The sequence below is a fragment of the Pelecanus crispus genome, chromosome 1, assembly GCF_030463565.1.
Source record: "Pelecanus crispus isolate bPelCri1 chromosome 1, bPelCri1.pri, whole genome shotgun sequence".
NCBI lineage: Eukaryota > Metazoa > Chordata > Aves > Pelecaniformes > Pelecanidae > Pelecanus > Pelecanus crispus.
In genome coordinates this window covers 61,404,978-61,423,085 of record NC_134643.1, presented here as the reverse complement: position 1 = coordinate 61,423,085, position 18,108 = coordinate 61,404,978, and the positions used below count along the sequence as shown (strand labels likewise).

General features: G+C 44.2%; 1 protein-coding gene across 2 annotated transcripts in view; it reads right to left on the bottom strand.

Annotated features, from left to right (window-relative positions):
- SYN3 (synapsin III) overlaps nt 1-18,108 on the bottom strand; it is a 180,080-nt gene that overhangs the window by 142,617 nt on the left and 19,355 nt on the right. Inside the window, exons 3-5 of one of the 2 annotated variants that reach the window (XM_075709943.1) lie at nt 11,812-11,903; nt 8,352-8,354; nt 44-200 (exon numbers count right to left, since the gene is read on the bottom strand). In XM_075709943.1, the coding sequence (XP_075566058.1) occupies nt 44-200; nt 8,352-8,354; nt 11,812-11,903 (252 nt within the window). The remainder of the gene's footprint in view (nt 1-43; nt 201-8,351; nt 8,355-11,811; nt 11,904-18,108) is intronic. The other variant, XM_075709953.1, reaches the window with a different exon arrangement.

Sequence of the window (18,108 nt, the reverse complement as noted above, 5' to 3'; positions counted from 1 at the left end):
TTGCAGTGTTGGCATGCAGTAGAGCTGGAATAGAGTCACTTACCACCCAGGGCTTGCTGCAGAAGTTGTAGATGGAGTAGAGAGAGTTGACTGTGTGGATGCCACCGTACTGGAGGCCGATGATGAGGCTGCGGAAGTCCTCTCCCAGTGCCATGCTGTAGGCATGCTGCCGGATAAGGACAAAGTCTGGCTTGAAGGACCTGGAAGAGATGAGGGGAGTGACGTTTTACTTTCAAATGCTCAGCAACACTTCTAGCCTCTCATTTCTTTTCCATGCTTCCCCTTTCTTTTCATTAACACATATTGCTCTTCTTTGGGCCTCTCGTCAGGGGTTGCTTGCGTTAGAAGGTAACAAACCAAACAAAAAGCCCTAGTCATTAAAAAAAGGGAAAATCCAACATAGCTACAAGTGTGAGAGCTTAGAAACGGGCCAAACAGATTTGCTACAGTTTCCATGTCACTCAGGCATGCACAGGAACAAGCCCCAGGCGGAGCCAAGGGTCATAAATTTACTGGTGGGGGGATTCTCTTTTCTTTCTAAAAGCTTGGCCATATTTGGCAAGCTCGTTGCAATGTGCGATGCAGATGAGGGAGCAAGTTTGTTTCCTGATGATTGAACTCGATATTGAAGCAATGCCCAGTGGGTGGGAAGATCATAAGGGATTTCAAAAAGCTATTGTACACATCCCTACGTTAACATACATTCCCCCTTTAATCAGTTTACTACATAAGCAGCACATCCCAGGCTCTTATGGCTATGAGTCTACAAGTAAAGGGCAGGCATGGTAATGTAATTAATCAAATGAGCAGAGCCCCTCATCCAGTGCTGTGACTCATGGTGTGGACTTCCAGAATATTATTTAGTAAGACTGGAGCTGGGACTCCTATGGTTCAACAGCAGCATCTCTCAGCAAATGCACAGAAAAGTGAGGCCCTTTCTAGGTAAGCCAACAGGCAACGGACTATCTTTCAAACTGCGAGATTTCATTCCTTGCCGACGCTGTGTCTTCAGACCCATTCAGGAATCTCTGGAAACAGCAGCTGGAAAGAAAGTGTTCCCAAAATGGAGCTCAGCAGTTCATTCTCGAAGGGGTGGAAGGGGCTTTTCCACTGAAACAGGGGATTATTCTGTACTTTAACAGAGGTTGCATCAAGGACATTGGAAAAATTTCCATGCTGTATTAAAGTTTTTCAGAGAAATGAGCTCTGTAACCAGGTCCCATTACCTCACTACCCTTGAACATTTTCCTTGCTAAGAGACTATAATTTCTATCCTTTGGATGTATGAGCTGGAAATACTTTAGGTTTATAGCCCCTATTTATATTTCCATCATTCTGGCAGGGAAATCCGAGATGGTGACTCTGGGCCAGATTGTGGCAACAAACACTGTATACAAAACCCAGTACAGCTTTGTTGTTTTAAAGCTGTTCATTTTGTTTGTTGGCCTTGGGCTTTTGTTATCGCCCGAGACATGGTGAGGAGCATGCTCTGCTTTTGTGATGCAAGAGGCCAAGCTTTGGAAATGTTGTGATTCCCTCCCATGGAGTATTTTTAAACCCAGGCGTGTTCCCTAATGTGCTTGGCACCAAAGGCGGTGCTTTCCTCCAGCAGCGAGATGCATAATGAGCATCGGGAGGGCTGCACTATCACTGTGCAGCTGATTTATGGACCTCCCTGGTGTCAATGGGGGTGAGGCAAGTGGTGACCCCCTGCTGAGAAACAGCAAGTAAATATAAATCTTGGAAAGCTTGAGCTGCTCCATTCTGCTGGACTTGCCATGTCAAAAGTACTCCAGAGGCAGGCACAGGTCCTCAGGAAGGATTAATCAGCTTCCTAGGACCAGGACTCGATATCTGCACTGAGTTACTAAATAGTTGTGGTGCCTGGAGGGGTAGGAGCTTCAGGCGTGTCCCTCTTTCATTCAGCTTTCTGAGTGTGTGAAGAAGAAAATGGTCCCTGTTACAGCTCAAGTCTTTCCCCAGACTTGACTTAGGGAATAGCATTCACTGGGGCTGCACAGTAGTGGTTCAGACCATTGCTCTGGTCTCCCCAGAGGAAGCGGCAGTATTTACCCTTGAACATCTCCCCCAACACCCCAGAGTGAGGACGTGGTGCTGTGGTGGGGAGGAAGCATACAAATGAGCATGGCCAGCTCAGGGAGGGGAGGACACACAGTAGCTGGGAAACTGCCTTCAGTGGCTTTGCTTCTGCCAGCCAAAAGTTTAGGAAAAAAAGCTCTTGTCTTTTCAGATCCTGGCAAAGGAAGAGTTTCTCAACTTAGAAGATGGACACAAGAATACAGAATTAATGTAGAAAAGCCTATTCTCAAACTCTACATCGTGTAGGAAGGCAGGGCACTCTCTCATGCAGCAGATGAGGAGTGAATCTCTAAAACGAAGGTGGACACTGAATCCCTGTTTTGAGCCGTGGGACAATGAGGATGTTCCCATGGATACTGAGAACAAGGCAGAGGAGTGCAGGGCCTGGGACTAGCTGCGAATAAACATCAGCTGGAGAGCCCAGGAGTCTGCGAGATGTCTGTAAGAGAGAAACAGAGACCAGTGGCAAAATGTGAGGCGAGGGGCTAGGAAGGACAGCAGGCAGTAGAAAGGGAAATGAATAGTCATGGTAGGAGTGGCTGCGTGAAAACTGAATAACTGGGGTATCAGTGATCTGGTAATTGCTTCACACAGCGATTCTTGCTTTTTTGGTAGAAGATTGCTTTTGCAAGTTACTGCTCATTCTCAGAGTGTAAAGCTTAAGCTAACATAGCGAGCCTTGGATTTGGAATAGCTAGTGGCATAACTGTTTTCTTTGCTAGTTCAACCCAACCCAATAACATCTCCCATGACAGAAAGTGGAAATCCTTGGCGGACAGACAGGTTAGGCAGAAGTCCCACATTTGAAACAATGCTGCCAAAACCTTTGGGTAAGCCAAACTCAGTAGCACCTACTGTGCTGAGGTCCTAAAGCACTCAAGTCTGGCAGAACTAGGAGAGCTGTAGCAGGAGCATGTACCTTTCCTCTCCACTAGATCTATCCAGCCAGCGTTTAGATGACCACGAGTGGTCTTAAATAAAACTGTACCTAGACCCCTGCTAAAGACAGGTCATGGGAATGGGTTTGGTCACAGAAAGAATACAGGAGAGCCCATTCAAACATCTAATGGACAGGGAGATGGGATAGGTAAATGGAACTAACAGTAAACCACAGATTTAAAACATATCATTAATAAATTGTGCTCTGCATGTTAGTGCGGTGCCCTTCCTGGGCTGTGTGGCAGACACCTACCTGAAATTGTGACTCATCCTTAACATGATAGCCAGATGGATGAAGCTTCCAGGAGAAAGCTGTAGCCCATCTTTGGCCACAGCCCATTTACAGAAGCCCTTTCTCAGTCCCCAAGAGCTCAATTCTCATTTAGAGTTTGGCTCCTAGCACTGCCTGGCGAAATAAAGGCCACTAAAATGCATGTAACACGTTCCCAGAGTGGTGTAGAGATACAAGAATCCTTTGGTTTTTTTAAAAAAAAAATCCAGGGGACTGGAAAAATTTCATTTTCAGATTGATATAGCTGGTGAGATTTCATTTTCTTCTGGAATGGAAATGTGCTTTCCTTTCAGCTCATGTTGCCACAGGCAGTGGCCTCTGGCACACATGGCAGGAGCCTTCCAGGGCTCCAAGTAGTGCACAACTGAACCGGCCATCCCCAAAGGGAAGCAGTCCCCCACAGGTTTATGTGGCTTTTCTCCCTTTGCAGTAGTTGCCTCCTTGTACCATATGCTAGCACATGGCAGCTGCTCAGCCTACCTCTCCTGGCAATTGAGGTCAGCCAGTGATTACCAGAGTCAATCACCCCCGGGTGATGACGAGTGTCTGGCTAGGAAGCTGCTAGTACTGCCAGTCCTGAGCCTGGACTCTGATACTGCAGTGCAGGATGCTTATTTGCATTTAGCTAATTCTTTTTCAACTTGTTCCAATGTATTTTAACAATGTCTTTCTTTCTTTCTTAGTGGTAAAACTACACTTCAGAGACAAAGCTAAGTATAAAGCCTGGATCCAAAATACCTAATAGGAAGAGATCTGACTGCAGAATATAATTTCTTAGGTTGAATCCATGTACCCTTATATCTATGACAGCATAAGCTGTCTTGGAAATAGTTTTGTCAGAAATGAGGGAATATAAAACAATTTAAGAGATTCCTGATGTTAAATATGGAAGTTAAATATCTCAGGAGCAGTGGTAGCTGTTCTGGTGACCACATGTCTAACTTCTCTAATTAAGAGAAGAGGATCAGCTCTGAAAAGATCATCAATAACATTTGTCTGCAGAAAGCAGGTCCCCATCCTGCTTTGGGGTAGAGAAGACGATGACAGCAAATCCTGCTGGGAGTTTTCATGCCTTAAAAAGATTTCCTATTTCTTATTTCTGCATATAGCTGTAACTTTGGCTTGCTCCCTGGTCCTTCAGCTTTTCTCACTGAAGCACAAAGAGCTTCATGGGTATGAAAAGAACACACAAGAATAGATTATATTGTCAAAATACCTTTTAATGATCCCTTCCACTGTGAATAATCACCTCCAGCCAAAGGGTAGACCTGCTTTATACTTTAGCACCATGATGGGTTTAGAGAGCTTTTTGCCCATGCTATGGGAGAAGGATGGGCTCTCCTGCTCCTTTTCTTAAAGAGTGGTGGTCTTTCGAGAACTTTGCCCTTCATGTCGATAGAAAAAGATCTTCCCTGGACAATGAAGATGCACATCCTCACTTCGGGTTCTGTCTACCCTCCATTATTCAAGGAGGCTTAATTCAATTTTCTGACCCTTTCCTGTGATCAACACATTTGGACTAAGTTCTCTTCCAAAGCCTTTGGTATCTGGCATGACATGGAGATGGAAAAAAATGCATAATTAAGCAATGTGATACAACAAGCTTTGCATTACTGGCAATTAATGGAGCCTTCAGGCAAGCTTCTGAGGCACAAGTCCAAGCCATAAATGGCTGCAACTACCTGAGAAGTGCAATAATCCCTCCAGCTATGCAGTGCCTCAGGTGTCTGAGAGCTAATAGAAAATGGCATTTACAAATAGGAACAAGTTCTTTTTGTGCTTTACTTGGGTGTTAATAGTATTCTTATTACATTACTGAAAAGTAATATGAAATCTATGACATTTTCACCTATCATGATGTTAGACAATGTTAACTTGGTTGTCATAGTAAAATGGGAAATTCACTAAGAAAAAGATCCCATTTCAGTCAAAACCTCATGTCATATTTTCCACAGAAAGAAGCAAAACCTGCTGAAGTTATTCAAAGAAAGAATGAATGTGATTACTTATATGAATACGGTAACACAGAGCTGGTTTTAGAGAAACAAGAAAGCAACACAGAATAAAGAATGACCTCTCTTTACCAGGCTGGAGGAGAGGAGCAGGGGGTCTTTTGCAACACTGTAATGGAGAATGGCTGGGGAAAAACCATGGGGTGTGGGTGAGATCAGTATAGCAAAAGCAGCAGGAACCAGGAATCATGATTGCAGTAGGACCACTACTGCTATATGCAGATGAGGACACCCTGGAAGATGCTCTGATTTGCTTCTCAGCCACAGACCAGTGGTCAATGAGCCATAAAATCACGTCACACACTCTCTGAACTGTACTGTGGCCGTCTCCTAAGTCTGCCATATATTTTACTTGTAAACTGATCAACCTTGACAAGGAAAAACATGTGGACGTGGAAGATGCCTCAAAGTAGTCACAAACATGCCTGCCAACAGCAGCTTGTCTTCAAATGCTTGTGACCCAAAGCTTTTACAGAAGGTCATCCAAATACATTCCAACATCACAGAATAAAGTCACAGAGTAATTTAGGTCAGAGAGGATCTTTGGAAATCATTTGGCCCAACACCCTGCTCATTGCAGGGCTAACTTTAAAGTGACATTAAGTTGATCAGGGTCTTGTCCAGCCAAAGCTTGAATATTCCCAAGGATGAAGATGCTCTAGCCTCTCTGGGCACTTCTTCCAGTATTTGACTACCCTCACTGGGGAAATTTTTAAAAATTTTATATCTAATTAGAATTTTACCTGCTGCAACTTGTGTCTGTTTTTTTCTTTTCCTTTCACTGCACACCTTCAACAAGAGTCTGGCTTCATTTAGTTGCCTGAGTCTGGCTTCCTCTTAGTTGCCTGATGGCTGTAGGTGGATCCCCCTCAGCCTCCTCTTACAGCCTGAACAAAGCCATCTCTCAGTCTCTCCTTGGGTGTCTTTAGTCCAGTTCAATGAGCTTGGTGGCCTTTCACTCAACTCGTTCCAGCTTGTCCACGTCTTTTTTGTACTGGGGAGCTCACAGCTGGACACAGTACTCCAGATGTGAATAGTGTCTTGTTAGCTACATGCTTGCTAATACTGCCCAGTGAGCCATAGGGCTACTTTCCCACAAGGGCACACAGGACCTGCAGGTCCTTTTGTGCAGAGCTGTTTTATCTCCAGCTGCCTCCCAGCAGTACTGGGGTTATTCCTCCCTCACCGCAAGACTGCGATTGCCCTTATTGAACTCCATGAGGTTCCTGTTGGCCATTTCCCCAGGTGTTGAGGTCCCTCTGAATGGCAGCTCTGCTCTCTGGCATATCTATCACTCCCCACCCTCCAATTTGTTGCCACCCATGAGCTTGTTGAGGCTGCACTCTGTCCCAATATCAGGTCGTTAATGAAGATCCACCTTGACCAGTATAGGGCAGGTGCAGCAGGACTTGGCTCTTCACTTCTCTGTTTGCCGTCTCCTGGAAGAAGCCTTAATAAAAACCCATGTAGAAAGGAGATAAATTAAGACAGGATTGGGGAAAAAAAAAAAAAATAGCCAATCAAGACAATCTACAACAGTCTTTAATCATTCTTGCATTCAGTCCAGGATTAACTAATTAATGAGTACTCTAGGCCTTGGCAGCACATTTCTCATTGGAAAGAATTACTGTAAATGTGAAAAGGGCCAGGGAGTAGTTTAGTCTCTGAGATGCTCCCCACCCTAGTCTGCTCAGAGTGATTTTTGCTTTCTGGCAGCTGCCTGCACGCCAAATGTTTTCCCAATAACTGTCAGCATCCTGCCTGCACGTCGGCTGGGCGCCAGCTGCTGGGGAGGTGAAGGGGGACATTTTTCATCTGGGAGATCAGTAAACCCCAAAGGGAGAAGCAGGCCTCCAAGCAGCTGTTTAGCAGCAGGAGCTAAGGTGGAAGTAAATGAGAATAAATACATAAATAAGCACACCCCAACATCTCTCCTTTTTTTTTAGCTCCTGCTCAGGCAGGTGAAGAGGGGGGAGATATTTAGTGAAAGATGATGGTAAATCATCCCCCATGTGGAAATAATTTCTTGGTTTATAAATGTTTACTGGAGGTGTTAAATTGCTTCATGTGTAACTGCTGCTTGGCAGGGTCTACCCTATTTGACACCTTGTCCTAGCCCATTGTCTCTGCAGGGTATTTTGGTAAGGGAAATGGTCGTTTGGCACGTTGATATTTTGCCTAAAGTGCACTTTCAAAAGCTTACACACTGTTACACACAGTTCTCCATTACATTTACAGATTGCCATGCCATCAATACAAAAATATTGCCCAAATGTTGCTCAGTGTTAAATATATAGCACATATTGTACTATACCATGTGGCACATTCTGTGAATCTTGGGAAAACCGCGCACTTAACATATTTTTCCATCTGGCTTCTTGAAACCTAAACTCTCCCAATCAGTTTCTCCCATTTTTTTCTCCCATCTGCATCTTTGCAGAAATTTTCAGAATTTTGCTTTAGAAGCAACAAAAAACCCAGAAAAAGACATTCTAAAAAAGACTCCAATTAGATCAAGACTTAAATTAAAAAAGACAGGGACTAGACAGAGCCTAGGGTTCCGCTTTGACAAAAGCTTCCTAGAACATGAGAAGCTGGAAAGTGACTTAATGCCTACCAATATGTCCTACATCAGTGTCCAGGGATAGTAGCTATTCCCATGACCTCCCTGGATATTATCGCTGTAGAACTGCAGGAAACCACCAACTCTTGTGAATGAATTGTCCTTGAGAGACAAGAAAATATCCATCTTCTAGCAATGTGCAGCTACTGTGTGGTGAGAAAGCATGGCCTCTGTAGGTTAGAAAACCCATATGCCTCTTTCAGGGAGCAGCTTGTCAATGGCCCTGTGGGGTGGGTGAACGTACTGGGACTCGAAAAGGTGCAGTGGGCAGAGGACAATGTCCTCACTGGACTTTAAAGAGTCTTGCATCCTGGAGCAGACACATATTTTTTAGCCAGAGTACATGTCTCCTGGGGTCTGCAAGCTCTGAATAGCGAGAAAACACCTGCTGCTGGGCTGGCCAGTTTCTTCCCCGTTCCTCCCATGTAAAAGGATTTGCTTCCTCATGCTGTGATTGCACTGCAGCTTACAGTGCAAAAATATGCTTTGGGAAAAAAGCACTTTCAGGTCCTGGTCTATATGGGATGGTGATCCAACAGGCTGCTGTCCTGTTATCAGAGCGCAGAACACAGTAGAAGCACTGAATCAGCTGCAACCAGTGGAAAAATCAGTGTTAATTAAAGGAATGAATGGGCTTGTATGGAGGAATCAGAACATTCACTGACCCCACCACAGTTGCAAGTGACAGGTGCGTATCATCCAGGGCAAGCAAGGTGAGACGTGCACCTTCTTAGACAGACCAGCCAAATTCAGGCAAGGCCTGTAGGACTAAACACCACTCCACAGCAGAGATCCTTCCCCCCAGCATGGCTTTGACCATGGTGCTCAGCTCCTCTTTGCTTTGTGGTCAGTTTTGTCACCTGCCCCCACTTGCCAGCGCCATTACTCCACTCAGGGTCCTCCCCATTTCAGACCCTGGGCATCTTCTGGTCCATCAGCTGTTTTCTGTGCTGTGGTACTACAGTGAGTGTGCACATCGCACTCTAAGTGGTATGGCCACCACTGTGGTAGGTCCCATGCAGACATACAAAAATGTGCTTTCTCCCCTGGATGATCAGCCCCAATGGCAAAAGAGCCAGCTCCACAGGGAGACAGGAGATGAGAGCAGTCTGGTGCATGATTAATTTATATCCTTAAAAGTCTGAAATGCTCCCAAAGACATTAGTATTCCCCATGTAAGAAAGCTGTCCAGATTTTCAACATATCCCTGCCTTATTCCCACATCTACTGGAATTAATAGCTGAAGCCTTGTAAAACCCAAAAGACAAACACAGGAATGCATTTAATCCAATGCAGAGGCTGAGATCATAGTTTGGGAGTCTAAATGTTGTCAGAAGTAGAGACAGCCCAAATTCTCATTTGCACTAAGACACTTTTATAATATCCTGAAAGCATAAATGCACCTCAGAGTGGGTGCAGAGCCAGCACTGACAGCCTCTTTGCACTGTGGAAACATTGGTATGAAGGATCCTTCAGAGAAATGAAGACAAGTGAAAATGAAAATCCCATTCCTTACATCTAAGCCCAGTAGAGGTGACACAGCCCAAGAGCTTTTTAAGGTAAATAAGACTCCAGACAGTTCACTCTGTGTGTGTGTGGACCTGTGCAAAAGGAAGTTGTGAATGCACTGGAAAGGAGGATGGTGCGCACATGTGAATCAAAGGTGTCCCGCGTGGCGTCTCGCTGTGGCTGGGCACCCTGAGGGGTGTCTGGCCAGGCAGGACGTGCCTGTGGGTGGGATGGAGGGACTTGGAGGGAGTGGGAAGCAAGCTGCACCCATGTGGATGGGCTGAGGGGCCTCCACACAGCTCAGTAGCAGTATGCTCCATAATTCACCTTCTAAAGTGAAGAAGAGTTTTTACTTCTGTAACTTCAAAGTGTTGGTAGATGTGGCTGTGGAAGTTGGCTGGCCTGAGCTCTTAAAATTACTGAGCTGGGCAGGACAGGGGCACATCATCACAGGCTGTAAACAAATGGCTAGTCCTTGTAAGGACTATAATAAACCATGGACAACACATGCCATATAAATTGGGTATCCAGACAAGTATGTATTTGCCAAATCCACTTCCCACCGCACAAATGCATATGTCCTTAAACACACATAGATGAAAACAAAAAAACTGAACTAATGCCATTCATAAAAACATTCATTTTCATATATAAATATCCACGCAAAAAGGCTAGCTGTGATACCTGTGTATTTACTGCGAGCAGAAACGTGAACACCATGCCCCAGACACTCTTGTGAAATAAATTTTGTCTTCAGTTTCAGTTTAATAGCTCAAGATCTTTCTGCCAGATGTATGAATGGCTTTGGGAGGAAAGGCATGGGAAGGAAAATGAAGATGTGATCAACCTAGGAAATGGTTCTTGGGAAACCTTCCAGCGTCGTGAGCAAGCAAACACAAGAACGCATTAGCACGGCACACTGTCTGATGGATGCTCCAGCAGCTGGTTCATGGGTCATACGCTTTGTTTCACTGAGAAACAGACGTTTGTGGGATGAGAGGAAGCAAATGGATGTAACAGACTCAACCTTAAAAGTTTTTAGCAGAGGCTCGTGAAATCGTACCAAAGAACGAATGGAGACTTGTGGATGCACTAAGAGCTGTCAAGTCCTGAAATGAATTGATGGACCACAGTGATAGCTAATTGACGGTGACAAGTGTTGCTTTGCACTGTTTGGACTGGAAATGACATCTTGAGAAATTAAATTGAGGCCAGCATGCTCAGAATCACTGTTTTTCAGCTGTTCTAATAATCCCTTTCAAAAATATCTCTGCATGCTATATTATGTGTCTCTATTCCTGAGCTAGAAGCAAACAGACAAAAGTGTTGATTAAATGTGTGAACAACATTAAACTTGGAGATGCTGTATACACCAAAAAGTGCAAAAGAACTGTATAAAAAGAAGTAGAGAGGCTAGAAAAATGGATTGGGAATAGCAATGAGATTTCTGCATGAACAAAGAAAAGCTACTGTATCAAAGATGAAATCTAGGGTTAGAAGATGTAATGACAGAAACTCATAAAGATGTAGGCTTGGGAATAAAAGGGTGAAAAGTGTAATCAGCGCTGTGTAAACAGAGGCATTTTACCATCATACACGGATGTGACAACTTACACTGATCTTTGTATAGCACCAGTAAGAATGCATCTAACATTAACTCCAAATTGCAGGCACTCTGATGTCAGAAAGAAGAGGAGCAATGCTTTTGGAAAGTGAATTTGGTGCATGATTGGGGAAGCACTGCTCAGGAAACGAGTCTGCTTACAATGACTGCAATTACGAAGTGATGCTAGTAGGGACAGAAAACCCCATCAAACTGAGATATACCACAGGGCAAGGCTGGAGCATTGGGAATCTCTGGCAAAGAAGGTGATTATTTCAGGAGCAAATCAGGCTGTGAGGATCAGGATCATGGAAAGGTTTTGTGGCTATTGCGAGGGTAGTCCACAAGGATCAGGACCCAACAACACAGGTAGGCTAATGAATGCAAGCCACTGTTTGCAATGGTTAGTTTACAAAGAAAGAGAGAAAAATCAAGGGAAAGGAAGATCCATTGTCCCTTTTATTGGGAGGCCTGAGGCTAAAAAGAACCTGAAAAGGAGGAATTTGTGGTTGCCTGAAGGGTCTAGACTGGAAACAATGACTGAAAGGCATAATGTGCAATTGAGACCTGATACAAAACCACCAGAGTCAGGTCAGTCTTTCCACCGCTTCCAGGAAACCTTGAAGTCATCAGGACTGTGCTGTTCAGATACTGGTCAGACCCTGAGGTCATCCTGCGTGCCCCAACATTGCTCCAGAAAGCCCAGTTTTCAAGGCAAGCTGGTGCTCCTCACCTTACCACCTTGGTGCCATTCCTCATGACCTGCATGTCCACCATGCAACCGCCCGTGACGTAAGCAGCCAGGTTCAGCTCGGAGAACTCAGCCTGGAGCGGAGCAAAAGGACAGAGTGTTACTCAAGGGCAGCAGAGACACAAACACATGGACACAAACACAGAATTGTCTTTGGCTGGAATGTGCCTTTCCTTTTTCTTCTTTTTTTTTTTTTTCTTTTTTCCCATGAGGCAATGGGAGATCCAATTACAGCTGATCTGCCCTGGAGAGACTGCAGAAGTATTTACGGCTCCCACACTTGGGTTGTACAAGTATACAAGATTAGGCTTATTGCAGTAATAAGTACTGAAGGAATTAAGAATGAGCAAGCTAAAAAACGCATACAGGAAAGAATAATAATAATAAAAAGAGCTAAAGTAATTTGAATTCAAATTCCAAGTTTCCACTTGGAAACATCCATTTAAAATTATGTCTGAGTTGGCTGTCGTGCCACTGGCCAGCTATAAACCTAATACAAAAGATTTAAACCTCCCTAAATAGCTGAAAAGCCTCATTATGCTGCAGGAAGGTGATAAGCAGAAAAACCCAGCTGATGTGGTTTACTTATTAAGATTTTAACTATTAAAGGGTTAGCAAAGCTGGGTAGGCTATTAACAGTACTGTTCAATTATTAAAACACTTTATATTTTAAAAGAGGTGTGACTTACAAGGCTGGAAAGGTTGGCACAGAATATTTAAGCTATGGGGAGCAAAAGGCAATGTGCACAGGGGCGATTACGACTGCAGTGAGTGTCAGTGAAGGTTAAGACACAAATCAGAGCAATTAACTGGGAGAGAGGTGTGATAATCCTCCTGAGGGCCGCTGGCTCTGCTGCCCCTCAGATAGAAGTGCCAGCGAGACTCGGTGGTGTCAGGCCACTCTCAGTAGGAGGAGGATGGCAGGATTAGCTGATCAGCGCTCAACTTGGGCTCCAGATCATAACTCTTTCCTTTACAAGCAAATGAGTAGACCCCAGACTAGAATAGCCTACTCTTGTGCCACGCCAGTCCTCCCTTTCCAGCACTTTGCAAACATACCTGTATGGATTCAGAATCCTATGTTAAATTAGTGCCTGTGTATATAAATAATCAGGTGTCAGTTTTTGAGACAGAAAATTTAGTCTTCTCCCTTTGAACATCTTTTTTTCCCCCTTCCTGCTAATGCATTTCTTTCAGACTTAGTATGATGGAGACTGGGCAGCAATAAAATCATCTCTTAACCAGTGGCTACCTAATATCAGAGCACTCAGATGCTGTTGCTAATGCTTGTAATTTTATTGATATTCTTGTAGTATTTAACGTTTTTCTGATACTTCTACTAGCTGGAACCAAAAGATAGTGCCAGGAACAACTATTATACAAAAAAAAAAACCCAAAACAAACCCAAAATGAAAAAAAGCATGTTTTGTCCTCATGAACACATGGAAAAAACTTGTCAATGGAGAACTAGTGCACCTGTAAAGGCTCAGAGGCCAGACGACAAATGAAAAAATCACTTCCAACTTTCTTTTTTTAAAATCCACATAATTTTAAAGCAATGACTGTGGACTAGTGACCCAATGATGTAATAAGATTTCATGTCTGCGGCCCTGTGTAAACTTTTTAAAGCAACACCTTTACATGATCTTACATCATTGTAACTCCCAATTACAATGAAAGGAGGGGGAAAATTTCTGCTGCCAAGAAATAAATCCTACTTCAAAAACATACGCACGCACGCACACACACAGAGGGAATGGCAGTGGTTCAGGTAACTGGCTGGGCTTTTCTTATGAGATTGCACAGTGCTGCCTTGGCCACAGCCATGCTTCTTCAGTGATCATGTTGGATCAGAGATGAGAAAATATATACCTCTAAAAGGCACCTGCATTTTATACATTTAAAAAAAATCTCAATAGATGTAGGGATGGGGGAGTCCGCCTTAAACAAATTCAGCAAGGGCAGATGCTCTGGGTACCATCAGTGAGTTCCCCAGTGGGTCAAAGCAAGCTTGTTAGCTTACATGTGGGTGTGAGAGGTTCTATGGACTGGGGAGATGAAAGGATGGTTTTCCCACCTCTGTGTCTGGATATGCCTCAGAGATGTCCCACTCTGAAAGCAGAATGTTACTGAGCTGGACCTTCAGCTTCTGCAGCTGAGGGATGCATCATCTGATGTGAATACCAGAGCAAGAGAGGAAAGCTTTAGGTCTGTGTTTTCACGTTTTTTATGTTTTCTTCCGTAAATTTTTCCATAATGGTTTTGTACAAAAGAGCTTAACACTTTTTGCTGGGGGTGAAAATGGACAATCTTCATTTGATGGGTGGCACTTACAATCTAACTAAGTCAGTCTGACAGGCATTGCCCTGAGACAGGCAGACCAAACAAAGCTGCGTTCAGACACCTGACATCCAAACAGGCCTGGGAATCCCCCAAGCTGGTAAGTACTTCATACCAAACTGCCAGGACCAATTTCAGGCCTGCTAATGTCAAGAGCCAGAAGAAAGGGAGAAATCCCCTTTGGCAACCATTGTCTAGGGCACCCTGGCAAGGAAGGAGGAGTGGAAAGAGGGTCTGCAGAACTCAGCTACCTCGTCCCCAAAACATCCAGATATACAATCACAGCTGAGGGACAATCCTAATCGCTTCCTGGCATTTGCTCCTGCCTTAATGGACTAAGTTAAGGACCTCTGCTGCTTTCATGTAGCTGCTTTGTCCCATCTGACAGGCCGCTGCTAGCTGGCGTTTGGAAGAAGGCTGAAAACTTCAGTCAGCAGAAATTGTTTCCTGTTGATTTTCCAGGGCTCCCTGTATTTTTAACTTTGTGGGTTTTGTAGCCTGATGACTTCCCTTGGCTGGGATTTAAAGTCTGAGATCATCTCCAGCCTGAGTTTACCTTGCAGACAAAGAGGTCTTTGAAAGCAGCCCATGCAGATAGAGTGACAGGTAACTATGCATAAAACAGGAGAGCCCAGCTCCCCGTGGCCTTGCGGAGTCATTTACATTAGGACTTATCGAATAAAAGGCGGCAATACATTAGACTGATGGTGTTTTATACTTGCTTTGCAATGGTGCCAGTGGCTGCAAAAACATTTAGGGCAAGAGTGAACCATGTGTGACAAATGTGACACAATCCATCTTGAAGAATAACGTAATACAGACTGTGGGAGTAGAAATATTTTGTACCTCTGTGAGGCCCGGATTTGGGAAGATGCCCACAAATAGTTTGAGGATAGTTATGTTAAAAATGCCTATTTCAAGTATTCAGATTCAGAAATGTCTCCAGATCACTTGGACTAAATCTTAAGCTACTCAGTTTCTCCCATTAGTGTTCTCTAGATGCTGGAGATCTTTTTGGTGAGATACTTTAGAGTTTCTGTTTCTGTTTGCTGATAATAAAACAAGGAGGATTTTGTCATTTCAAATCATGCAAAAGTAGAAATGCCTGGCTTGGTAGCCATACCTTTTAACGCTTCATGGGAGGCACATGTTCAAGGTAGATTTTAAGCATTTTTCATAGAACAACAGAAAGCTGGGTTGGAAGGGCTTCAAGACATCACATAGTCTGTCTTTTTCCTAAGGCAGGATCAGCTCTACCTCTGCCATTGTGTGCAGATACTACATAACCTTCTTGTATCTTCCACAGATGAGGAACCTCCTCAGGCAATCTGTGCCTTAACAGCCTCGGAAAGTTTTCCCAATGTGCAACCTAAATCTCTCACCTTACTTTTTAAGACTGTAATTTTTTTGTCCATTACTTCCTCCTGCAGAACCTGAAGACTTACTACTTGAAGACTTACCCCTCCTTCTTCCTTTTTTCCCTAGACAAAACCAACCCTATTCTTGTAAGATTTTCTTGTAGGTGATGCTTTTCAGCACAGCGATCAACATTGTTGCTGTCACTGGGATTGTCTCTGACAGGGACGCAACTTTCTTGAGTTGTAATGGCCCAAACTCACCACGATCCTTCAGCAGAGACCTGACCATTGTTGCGTAAGATGTAAGGCCACTTGCCTTACATATAATACTGCTGTCCATATGTTCTAGTATGGATTTGTCATATGTGCAGCAACATGACTATTTTTTAACTCATATTCTGGTTGAGATCCACTGTAATCCTTGCACTGCTTTGTCCAGGCTACTGACTTGTCTTCAGTTCCCTGTCTTGTGCATCTGCCATTGATGATTAATACATAAGGGGGAGCTTTGTCAGTATCTATAAAAACCTGATGGGAAGTAGTAAAAAAGATGCGGCCATACTCTTCTCAGTGGTGCCCAGGGAAAGGACAGGGGGCAATGGGCACAAAATGAAATACACTAAATTCCATGTAAACACAAAACCCCACCCTTTTTGTTGTAATGACGGTCAAACACTGGAACAGGTTGTCCAGAGAGCCTGTGGAGTTTCCATCCCTGGTGATACTAAACCCTTTACTGGCCATGGTCTTGGGAATCCTGCTCTAGGTGAACTTGCTTAGAGCAGGTTATTGGACTATGAGATATCCAGATGTGCCTTCCAGCCTCAACTGTCCTGTGATAAGTTTGGTATCTGCAGATGTCCTTACTAAACTTCTCCCTGCATGTCAAGGGGGAACCCCAGGAAAGCATCCCAGTTTTCTCCTTGAGCAGATGCTGAGGGTCAGTTCATCTTCATTGTAATGCAGGAATAGGGATGAAAGACAGGTTGTTTTTTTTTTTTTAAAGCAAGCAGGCTTAGCATGTCCATGCAGTGACAAGCACATTGGGTTTTTCTGAGCTACTGAACTTTCTAAGCCCTCATCTGTACATAACCTAATTAAAAGCTACTCGGGTTGACTACTGCTTAAAAAGGAGACACAAAGTTATATTAGCATTTTGTGTGAATATTTGCATACATACGCCCATTTGCATATATGCCACACATACACATATATAGCAGAGGGAGTTTTAGCACTGCCAGGGAACATCTACACTTTTCTCAGTGCAATGCACCATGCACTGTAATACAAGCACTGGAATTCTGGGGGGGGGTATTCCATCACATAAATCACAGCACTGAGCTACCACTACAGTATGCAGCTTTCCATAAGGCGATGCAGAGTACTCACACCAGGAGCCTAAGCATGAGTTTGGCAGTTACTGTGACCAGCCCCTCTCACCCACATGGGCATGGGGGAAGGTGGGTTGACTTGTGGCACTGAAGCCACAGGTGGCTTGCAGGGCACTGGGTCTCTCGTGTGGCTGGAGCTCCCCAGTCTCCATGTCTCCTTTGGCTCTCCCCTACCCACTGACTGTGCTCTGACCAAGACTCTCAACTTTTCCAGTCTTGCTCCTGAAACTCCTCACCAATTATCACTACATGTCTGGTTTTCTCCCCCTGCCCCGCGACACAAAATGCAGTCAGAATAACAGGCTGGTCCATGTCATGGTTTAGGCACTTGGGATGAGGAATTACTGCTGTCTAATCAAATCACATACATTCCTCAGTGGATTTTATGCTTTAGTTTATGGTGGATCTTCCAATATGTCCAAGGAAAGAAAGACTTTGGCAGACACCAGACTGCATTCCTGTAACAGCACATTTCACTAAAACCATTACAAGCATTTTGGGGGGGGAAGTAAGCACTCCCTAAATCCTGCACAGGCAGAAGGGTGAACAGACCATATGGATGTGACAGGGGGAGGGCTGGGGCTGTGCATGCTTGGTGTGCACATACATGCAGAATTACAGATTACACACCCTGATTCTCCATGTCTCTTTCCTGAGACATTTTCTCCTGGGGAGGCACCCTGCTCCCCACCTTCCTCCAGTACTGGGATTGCTCTCTGGGAAAAAAGGATGGAGAGGGTCCAGCTCGGAGGGCTGTGCTGCTGTGCAGCTCCAAGGGAGCTTCCACAACTGCTCTTCACAAGTTCTGAAGCTAGGATGCATGCTCCTAGCCTACAGTCAACACTGATGCTGAAGGTCCACATGCCTTGACCTGTGTGAGTGTCTTTTGGTGCATCAGGTCTGATGGCATTTGTAATTGTCTCTTAAATTTTCTTTTCAGAAGTTGTGTGACTGCCCAAAAATTGGACCTCTAGCAAAAGCACATTTCTAAACCTTTTGATCCCAGGAAATAGCTCAAACATGAACTCTGCAAGCCTCCAAAAGCCAATGGAAAACAAAACAACAAAAAAATTGAAGATACTATTTATTTAAGAAATTCATGATTTTTGAGTCATTCTTGCTATTTCTCCAATTCCCTTTATTCATGGTTTCTGAATGCTTGTATGTGGCAAAGCTATGAGAACTGCTGT